This window comes from Stegastes partitus, unplaced genomic scaffold, assembly GCF_000690725.1.
Source record: "Stegastes partitus isolate 25-593 unplaced genomic scaffold, Stegastes_partitus-1.0.2 Scaffold1001, whole genome shotgun sequence".
Classification (NCBI taxonomy): domain Eukaryota; kingdom Metazoa; phylum Chordata; class Actinopteri; family Pomacentridae; genus Stegastes; species Stegastes partitus.
The window spans coordinates 206,649-216,960 of NW_007578732.1; the positions used below are offsets into that span (position 1 = coordinate 206,649).

At 39.9% G+C, this 10,312-nt stretch overlaps 2 protein-coding genes across 2 annotated transcripts in view; both read left to right on the top strand.

The window, feature by feature from the left end:
• Nucleotides 1-2,807, top strand: part of cdpf1 (cysteine rich DPF motif domain containing 1) — a 3,598-nt gene extending 791 nt beyond the window's left edge. Inside the window, exons 2-3 of the mRNA XM_008294867.1 lie at nucleotides 805-916; nucleotides 1,878-2,807. Of these exons, the coding sequence (XP_008293089.1) occupies nucleotides 805-916; nucleotides 1,878-2,006 (241 nt within the window). The 3' untranslated portion in view covers nucleotides 2,007-2,807. The remainder of the gene's footprint in view (nucleotides 1-804; nucleotides 917-1,877) is intronic.
• A 1,323-nt stretch (nucleotides 2,808-4,130) lies between these two features.
• cdkn1ba (cyclin dependent kinase inhibitor 1Ba) lies at nucleotides 4,131-6,963 on the top strand. The gene is made up of 3 exons (XM_008294868.1): nucleotides 4,131-4,851; nucleotides 5,167-5,324; nucleotides 5,552-6,963. The coding sequence occupies exons 1-2, from the start codon at nucleotides 4,425-4,427 to the stop codon at nucleotides 5,301-5,303; spliced, it is 564 nt and encodes a 187-aa protein (XP_008293090.1). The 5' UTR covers nucleotides 4,131-4,424; the 3' UTR covers nucleotides 5,304-5,324; nucleotides 5,552-6,963.
• Nucleotides 6,964-10,312: the final 3,349 nt, after the last annotated feature.

The window sequence follows — 10,312 nt, forward strand, 5'->3', positions numbered from 1 at the left end:
TTATCTTCATAATTAATTCTACTGCAGGGTCTTGGCTTTAATATCTGTCAAAGGCAGGGGAAGTTGTGTTTAATATGGTTTTCTCCAGCGTCTTAATCATTTATTACTCAGGGAAAATACACATGATAAATAACACTGGTATTTTTGTAACACTAATTTTTCTTTGAAGCACTTTTGGCCGTTTCTTTAACTGTGCTATAGAAATAATATTGACTTGACTTACAAATCAACCTGACTAACTTCAATATCAAGGGATTGTAGTGGCAGTTTTTCCATGTCCTGTAATTGCCGTTACTGCACAGGTGGAGCAGAGTGAACCAACGCAGATCAAAAAACAGAATCTCCAGTCCTAGTTAGTGGATGTTTATTTGATGATGCACATGCAAAATAAATACAGCGGTTTTCCGACTGTGAATTTGGTATCTGTGCAGGCTTGATGCTGGTCTGCTGCTGATCTGGTGAGAACTGTTGGCTCTCCCCCTACCTGTGCCCTCCTCTTCCTGTCAGCTGTGCCCTCTACATGTGCACCCTGTGTCCAATTACCGCCACCATGTGTCCAAACAATAATGATAATAATAATAATCCATATAAAATTACTTGCCGACAACAAACATAAGTGGCTCCTACAGGGATTATATACTTTAAATCACCTCACTAATTAAAAAAACTTAAGTTAGAACCCTACATAATTATACATGCCAACGAATACAAAGAGTCATTGTGAGCATGCATATTGGTGACAACAGCTTACACAATAAACTGCGTTTATGTCAAGTCAGTGTCTGATTCTCTGTCGTCCATCAGGTTGCTCGAGGAGTGTTTTGTGACCAAGGACCCCTTCAGCCCGGACAAGGAGAAGTTTCTAGTGTTGGGATCCACCTGCAGCCTGTGCAGCAAGTGTGTCTGTGTTGGATCGGTAAGATGTCGTAGCATGTTGTTTTTATCACAGAGTAAAATGTGATCATTTCATTCAGTTTAACACATGATGCAGAAATGTTGGATTATTACAACTCGATCTTCAGAAGACCGTGTGACGCTGCTGACTGAGGGACAGTTAAACTAGGTCAGAGTTATTATCATCAGCTAAAACTGGAAGTATATTTATTTTCAACACTACTCTTGTTATGCACTTAACAAAAATATAATCCCAAGTCTTGTTTGCTGACTTGGAGAAAAAGTTCAGGAACTTATTTTTGTTGTTGTGGTTCGAAAAAGGGTTAAATGTAGCAAATTGTACACAAAAAGTTCTTGAGATGTTCAACAAATTTCTGACCTTTGAGTTTATCCTCATCCTAGTCAGATGTGGCTTTAAAGGACAATTAACAGATGGTGTTAAACAGTACACTGACACTCCAGTGACAATAAAAAAAGGGCTGCTGGATGCTGCATATTGATTTTGGCAAGATGCTTGAATGTCCACAACATTTATAGTCTTAAAAAAAAAGTTTCAGGCAGCTTTGGATGTCTGAAAAAGTAATTCTGTCCCTGAAAAACACCTACCAGCTCATCTAAGCCCTTCAGGTGGAGTAGGAAATCATGATGCTCATAGTAGACACACCATAGAATGAACAGACTTGAATAAAACTGTTGATATCTTGGTTCAGGATAGTTTTCCAGCTTGACTTGACCTTGAACAGACATCTCTCTAGTGGAAAAACATGCATCTGTGCTTTTTATGTTTCCCTCAGAAGACTTTATCATCATGTGCCGACTGGAGCGCTTCAGCACCGTGAAGCTCATCGAATCAATTAATGCAGTTTCATACATAGAAAAATAAAAATAAAAGAAATCCCCTGATCTTGGGATGAATGTGATCAGTCACACCTAGTTGTTGTTGTTGTTGTTGTGTGTTGAACTCTGCTCTCCTCTTCTCTCAGGACTGCAGCCTCTTCTACACCAAGAGGTTCTGCATGTCGTGCGTGAACAAACACTTGGACCAGTTCCCCCGACAGATCCAGGCCGAGCTGGCTAAGAAGAAGCAGAGCTCCAAAGCTGCCGTCTCATGACACCAGACCAGAGGTGCATAACCTGCTGCACCAAAACGTCTTGAGTACATTTAGACATAAATAGAGCAAAACATGTGTAAAGGTGTGCTGCCAGAGTCCCTAATCAAAACCAGACTGGACCAAACTGCAAAAACAGCACGTTGGTGAAACAAAACCTCGTGTAGTTTATTGTTGTTGCTCTGGGTTATTATTAATTTGGCAGGAAATTAACACCACCCACCAGAAAAAATGCTGTTTTATGCTTGTGGCCGTTCTACTGCTGTGTTATTCTACCCAGTGTTATTTATTTATTGTAAAGGGTTTTATGGGAGGAAGCAGCAGGTCTGACTTTCCAGAGATGTTTTTAAAAATATGACCTTTTGCTACGAATACGCCTTGAGGTGCACAACTTTTTCTATCCTTTCTGTTTGCGCTCGTAATCAGATATGGATGCACGGTGTTAAAGTCAGTTATTGACTTTTTGCTTGTGCAGCCGAGTTCAGTAACTATTCTTGCATCCCTGCAGACATTTTCAGCTATAAATACGTGACTCAGTCCGGTGTAGTAACTGTGTAACTAGAGTTTGTTTTAGTGACTGGGTCTTGCAAGGTTGCATCATCCTACTGGGGCTGAAAACACACACTTTACAGCACAGTCCCTGCTTCCCAACATCCAAAAATGGCTGAAATAATCCAACGCAGGCACATAAACACATGTTTTAAAACGGTATTAGGATGTTACGCGATTATTACCTGATGGAAAAATCTCAACAATGTCTCAGCTGACCTGTAATAAAACAACGAAACTTCCACCTTAAGGTTTCACACTTGTTGCTCACGCTGCCTGTTTTCTCTGAAGCTACAACAACTGTGAAGGAAAGCGTTTGCCCGTTCTGCATCTGAGACCTTAACAAAATGTTCTCTCGCCCTTATTTCTCGCTCGGCCGTCTAATCAGTTTGATCAAAATGTGCTTTGGGTTCAGGGATCACCCTGTTGCAGCGCCGTGCACAGTTTGCAGCAGCATAAACACATTATGGATTAAGTGTGATCCCGTCGATAGCATCTATATAACAGATGGCCTCGCTGCAGTTATCACGAGATGTTTGAGTCTTTTCAAGGGTTAATTGAAACAGCATGGCCTTAAAGGCAGGCCCAGTGTTTTTTCTTTTTCTTTTTTTTTCTTCTTTTTTTTCTTCTTTTACTGGCAAATGCTGCAGCGGAGGAATGTAGATGACACTCGCTGTGGAGTTGAAGTTGGGACATTGTGAACTTCTGGGCATGTAGCGCTCACTGTTTTTCTTCCATTAGCACTAAATTCCTATACGGCTCTGGGATGTACAGAAAATAAATCCGATAAGCCTCGATGTGAATGCCAGATACATTCTTAGGCTCTTTTTTTTTTTTCCTCTTCTTCTTTTTGTAAGATGCAAACTCAAAGCTGCATCGCTCTCAGATTCCTGTGTTTCACTTGTAAGTAATTACAACCAGCGGAGCACAAACCAGCCCTGTGGCACCAGTGGCAAAGTCTGACAGCGATAGGCACCCTGCCAACGGTGACGGAAGGCTTCTGCTGGAGACCTGATGTCACTGGAGGCAGATTTGAAGCGTTTTTTTTTTTCTTCTTCTTGTTTTCCTGCATAAAAAAAAACCCCACACAGTGTCACAGTATCCTCCAGTAACCTCGGAGCTGCAGCTGAATAGACTTTCACTGATTGAATCAAGTGTGCCTAAGCCGTTTATGTGGCACCAAATCAAATCAAGCGGCGATATCTGTCAGCGCTCATCCACTGATCCGATGATTGATTCATGTGATAGTACTAGCAGCCTGCAGCAAGACCTCAGAGATAAATCTCTGCGCAATCAGGTGTTAACTGTCAATTATCAGTTTGGTTTTGGTCGAAGTTTTCATGTCGCTGCTTTGACAAATCACCTGCAAATGGAAACATGATAACACCTGCAACCTCACGCCTTCCTCGTGTGTTTGACTAACATATTAATTAGTCCATATTCATGCACCGAGCGGCTGCAGCTCCGTGTTGTTGTTACCCCTGTTCAACTTTAAGAGCGCTATGGGCGGTCCTAGCGCGCAGACCAATGAATCGCCTTCTCTGTTTAAATAGTCCTTGATGTCAACTTTTCTTCTTCACTCATAGCTCCCTCTAACGCCATGTTGGCTGTTATGACTTGATGTGTTTTCATCTGCCTTACTACGGACTTGACAGGAGTGGCTCTCTTAAACCGCCCCTGCGCCTTTGGAGACGCATTATTCCATCTTTTTCGTGTTTGCGCGTAACGCGTTTTGGATGATACGCGCGGAGTATGCATGCACCATCCCTGTTACTTCGCATTTGAGAGGATTACTACTTGGAAATAGCAGTTCGAAACGGTGTTGTTTTTTTTTTTTCCTTTTGCCCCTTGTGTTGTTGCGTTTCTTGTCATATGTGCAACAAAATGTCAGATGTTCGCCTTTCTAATGCGAGCCCGACATTGGAGAGGGTGGATGCGCGGCAGCCGGATAACGTCAGACCTCCGGTGCGCAGAAATCTTTTTGGAAGACCTGACCGAGAGGAGATACGGAGGTACGTGACGGCCGCGGTGCAGGAAGATGTGCAGGCTTTCGCGGAGAGGTATAACTTCGACCCGGTCGCCGAGAGACCGCTCGCTCCGCGCAACTACGACTGGCAGCAGGACAGCAACGCACCGGAATTTTATCTCCGACCGCCTCACACGAGCCACCGGCCCCAGCGAGAGGTAGACTCGCCCAACGGGGACGAGCGACGGGATGGCGAGGAGGAGACGAGTGGAAGGCGGACACATCGCCAGCGAAACGGGGGCGACTCGCGGAAAAGACGCTCAGAAGATTCAGGTGAGGAAGCTTGACTTTGTTCGAGCTGTCACACTTTTTTTTTTCTTTTTCTTTTTTTTTTCTTTTGCTGGTTGCGCGTCTGAGAGGCTCCGGAGTTCAACCGCTGCCTTCCATCGGTTGTCTTCTGTGGATTATTAAATTTGGCACCGTTGCGCACATTTGCTTTGGATCTCTAATGCGCCATGTTGCAGTTTTGCACACAAATTTGGCAGCTTGTGTGATTTTTTTTTCGGTGCTTGTTGATTTAAAAAAAAAAAGGTGGACACTTTCTCGACACTCTTGACAACTTTTCCCGTTTTTTTTCACGTCTGCCAGGTTCTTGCTCCGACGAGAGCCAGACTAAAAGGTCGCATTCCGACGAAGATGATGATGAAGACCAGTCGGACGGTGCAGGAACTCAGGCCGTGCAGATCAGAACCAACAGGCCAGAAAACTGCGCGGAGGTCCAGTGAAAAAAACAACAACAGTGCCAGGTTAGAAAATCCTCTACTTTCCTGACTTTGAATGCACAATTTTACGCACAAACAACTCTCTTCCCTGCATGCAGCACTAACACGTCACCAGCTCTTCAAACTTGCATTTCTTTTTTTTAAATCCTCTCCAGCTATGACTGTTCTGTGCATGGAGGGATATTCAAGCATGAGCAACTGCTTTTTCAATTGCACCATTCAACAGTCCGTTTCCTCTTTATGTCCCACAGAGCGAAGAGAGACCTGTTGCTGTTGGAATACTGTAGCCTTTCTCATCATCTGACAAGAGTAGAGAGAAAAAAATATATATTAAAGGAGAAAAAATATAAAAAAAATAAAAAAAGCAGCCTTATCCTACAGAAGGGAGGAGGACAAGGCTGCACAAGCACTGAATATGTACACTATCAAGTTTTGGCACTCATATTAAGTAAATTGCCTCAGAAGCAGCAGACAATGTAGCAGTGTGCAAATGGATTTTTGCTCAAATTTTCTTTTCTTTTTTTTTTTTGTATCTACTACCTATGTTTAAGATGTAGCACATAAGAAAGCATATTATGCTTTTCATACCTTTTTTTTGTTGTTTAAATAAGTGTGTAAATTTGACTCGGGAAGTTGCAGTGCAATTTTCCAGCAGAGAGATATTATTTTGTTATAGTGGTCATTTGTATCATTATTCAGGTAATTGACGTAAGTTAAAAAGAAAAAAAAAAAATGAAAAAAAAATGCAGATTTCAAAAAGTCAGGGTAACCTGGAGGCAGAATGTCTCCACTTTTTCTGTGGCTTTATTTTCCCAGTGTTATATATCTTGTTTTTATTTTTTCTGAAGGCCCAGATGGCCACACTGTAAGTTGAGGGTCCATCTAACTGGGAATAGCCATGATAGGTAAAGTTTACATGCAAATAATGTCTCCCTATGTCCCATTTTTATGTCTTTCTTTTATTTTAAGGGGGTTTGCCAAAGTTTGTGCCTTTTTTTTGTTTGTTTGTTTGTTTCAGGGGGTTAGGGGAGGGGAGGGGTGGGAGGGTGGCTAAACTGCTGAGCAATATCCAACCAAATTTTTATTTTATTTTTTTTTACAGTATTCGCTAATAATCCTAAGAGTTTAGCTTTTATTTTGAAATTAGGCAACTTATTATTTTAGTGACTCTCGTGGTCACACATCCCATCCCCCCTTTGTAATAAGTGTGGTCCAGGTTAACATAGATAACATATGTTACAATCACTGGGCTGGTTTTTTTTTTCTATTATTATTATTATTATGCAAATATGTGAATCAAAGATTTGTCTTTGTGGTGTGGAATTCATGTCGAACATGTAATTGCACTATTGTTCATTTCTCATTATTTTAGTGAGGGCAGAAAAAAAAAAACAACAACAAAGTGACACCGCCTCACTTGGTGTCAGACTTTGAAGTGTACCTGTGTGCCTCTTTTTTTTTTTTTCTTTTTTCTTTTGAAAAACACTGAAAAATTATACTAACTTATTTATGTTGAGTTTTTTTTTTCTTTTTTTTGTTTTGTGGGTGTATGTACAGCTTCCCAAAGCGAACATTTTTGTGCATTTTTGTAAATATATATTTTCATTATTGTTTTTAAGATAAATAAATAAAATTGCAAAACTGAGCCTAATAATCGATTTTATGCCCTGTGTGTGTGTGTGGTTTTTTTTGTTTGTTTGTTTTTTTTGGCAATTTTCTTCTGTTTCTTCTATTTTCTAACTATTGTAATAAACACATATTCGCACTATTTGGATTGCAAAGCCGCTCCGCCTTCAACAAACACACTTTAAAGCAACTTGCACATGTAAGCTGGCAGTCTGATGACAGTAATTACCAAGTGTTACACAAAGACTTGAGATAAAACCACTTTAGATGTTTTAATTGTCCCCGGATCAGCTTTAACGTTACAACAGTCGAGCCACTAGTGAAGTAAAGAAACACCTCTCACAGTCTACAGTGAGGTTTTGGTGACATTTTTTGCAGCAACAACAACAAAAAAAGCAGCTCTGAGCTTGTTTCTGGAGCAGCTTGACTATTAAGGAATTTGCAAAAAAGGCGCTCTGTCGTCTTTGGAGCTGCAAACAGAATCAAATCAGTACTAAAATCCAGCACATCTCGAGTGCAGACGCGGCACCAGAGTGCAGGCTGTGACTGTGCAGAATCAGCCCAGCTCTGCCTCTGAAGTTGAAAACAACAAGGGTATGTCCTGAGGAAAAGACGAGGGGAAAAAAAAGTTTTCAGTTATTGACTTTCCCTCTCTCCAATCAGGGCCGAGAGAAGAAAAGCAGACCACTTAGGAGGCAGCCAGTCACATAGCTGTGGGAGGGAGCCTGGGACAGTACAGGCTGTTCTTTTCATGACACACACACACCACCCAATTAGTTTCATTGGCTGACTCTTTCCTGTTGATACCAGTGTGTAGGAGTCAACTGCAGAACGAGAGCGAGAGCTATTCCTATGATATCTCGTACTGGCTGTGAGTGTTTGTAGTAATTACGAGTGAGCTCATGCCCTTTTTTAAACTTTCAGAGACGGTTGTTACAACTTTTAACGTGCTGTTTTGTTGTTTTTTTCCCCTCAAAATCATGTTTCATGCATCAGGCTTTGCACAATGCCGCATCAAAAACGAGCACAAAAACACGGTGTCCTAAAGGAAACCCATAATTTATGTCTTGTCACTTGTACTTTGAGGAAGTTTTCAATCCTTAATGTCTGTTTGCATGTTCCCTGAACTTGCCCCTGTGGGTTGTTGTTTTGGTTTTCTTTGTTCTGTATAGAAACATTTCAGTCTGATTTGGTGGAAATAATTAATTTTTGCCTTTTTGCTGGATATCAAGGCGCCACTTTTTGTTTTTGTATTTACCATTTCAGTCATGGAGAAGCAGAAACATGACTTTTCAAGGCAATCTTAGTGTAAAAGGAGTGTATCAGTCCAGACCACACCTATTTCCATTTCTCAAACATAGATTTTGTACTTCTACGAAGCAGCTTTTCACTGTTTTCCGATCCAAAGTTTTCAAAATGTGTTACACAAGTTTCATCTGTCTCATTGTTTTCACTGCAATCGAAGTTTATTTGGCCTGGACATAATTTCTGAATCCAAAATGTTACTGCAGCCAAACTTCACACCCATAACAACTTTTTCATAATTCTGCTGATAGCTTCACACTATCGATGAGGCGACAGAAACGTGACACACTTAGACGAAACTGAGACATTTATTAGTAATATATGCTGACGACACTCTATTATTTGCATGTCGCGATTGATACTGAAACTGAAAGATACAAAACTGCTACATTAATCACAAACAATAAATGTTCTCTTTGGCTTTATCAGTGTTATTTGAGCCTTTATTTGTTGTTGTAGAATTCAAATTGTTTGAGTCAGGAAAAGAGTTACAGGTTATAAGTGACCTTTAATGAATAGCACTTTTGGTAAATCTGGGTTTTCCTTGGCTGGGATCTGGAACTTTATCAAGTCTGTGCTTGTTGTGTGGCAACCTTAAAGTGACTGAACCGAGGGCCTGTTCCGTAAATGCACAAAGAAAAAGGTGGGATTAAAGTCCAACACCTGACTTGAATAAACATAACACAACAAGAGGGGCTTAATCAGTTCCATAAAACTCCATTTAAGTTCACATAATCAGGCAAATTCGATACAGATTGAAGTCGTCGAGGTAATCGCGTGTGTGTGTTGTTTTTAAGGCGATTTTCTGTAAGCTTACTTTTTTTTTACACTGTAAAAAATGTATATTTGTTTTTATGAAGCAATTTTTTTGACAAATTTACCGTTATTTTACAGATTTACATTTTTTTTTACTGTATTTAAATTAGCAAAACATATGAATATTTGACAGATTTGCCATCATTAAAAAAAAAAAGAAGCACATTAAGGGTTAAAAAAATGCTAAATAATTTCTTAACGTTGATTAGGTATTTCATGTTTTGTAATTTACACATAACATCCAGTAACATTACTGCCAAAAAAAGAATTTAAATGATTTACATGTTAACAGTAAAACAAAAATAACAGGTCAAAACTGTTCATAATGTCCACATCACAAATCTGTATTTTTACAAATTGTAATAACTGTTTTACTGTATTTAAATCTTCTACAAAAAAGACATTCTTTTACAAATAGTTTACCTTATTTTAAAAAATGTATTATTATTATTATTATTATAATTTGATGTATTTTCTCTGGCACCGTTGCCACCAGACTTTTTTTTGTCTGTCGGCTCAGTGTTATAGGAACTCAGCTTACGCCACAATTGGCTGCTTTGCGTAACTAGTTTGCTAGCGTGAGTTGCAAGAGTAACTGAGCTTGTGTTGAATTTGCTTTATGGATGCAAAAAAATACAAACAAACAAAAAACCAGAAGTAAGTCAGACTAACTGAAATAACCCTGACTTATTTGATAAACTTGTTTAATGGAACAGACTTTTGGACAAGAAGTGTTTCAGCGTAACTAAAGTCCACAGAATGTAAACATGATTATAATATATTTGCGTGACATAAATCATCCTCTAATCATTAGTTGAAATGTTTGACACGGGAAAAAGGCTGATTTACCAGGAGTTCATCGGTTTAACAGTCTAGACCAGTTTGCTGCCAGAACCACTTTAAAACTAGCCCTTGATACCCATCTTTATAGCCGGCTCTACATTCACCGTCTGCACGCTGACCTGTAAACCAAACAAACTGAAAAATAACAGGAAAGCCTCAAATACATTTCCAGTCTGCACTCACTAGTCGGTAATGATATATAGGATATGACATGTAGAGTACATTAAATTACCAAATTATAGCCCTCTCTTGTCTATTTAAGTCAAATCTTTCACTTAAAGGAAAATCTTTTTTTACGGTCAACTGACTCACGACATTTCGCTGATGTTCGTTGCAAGTGACAGTGAGTTCCAATCACTGACATAACGGTTTCCTCTTCAGTCGCCCCGGTTTCCAGTTACAGTCTAATGCAAATAACACAT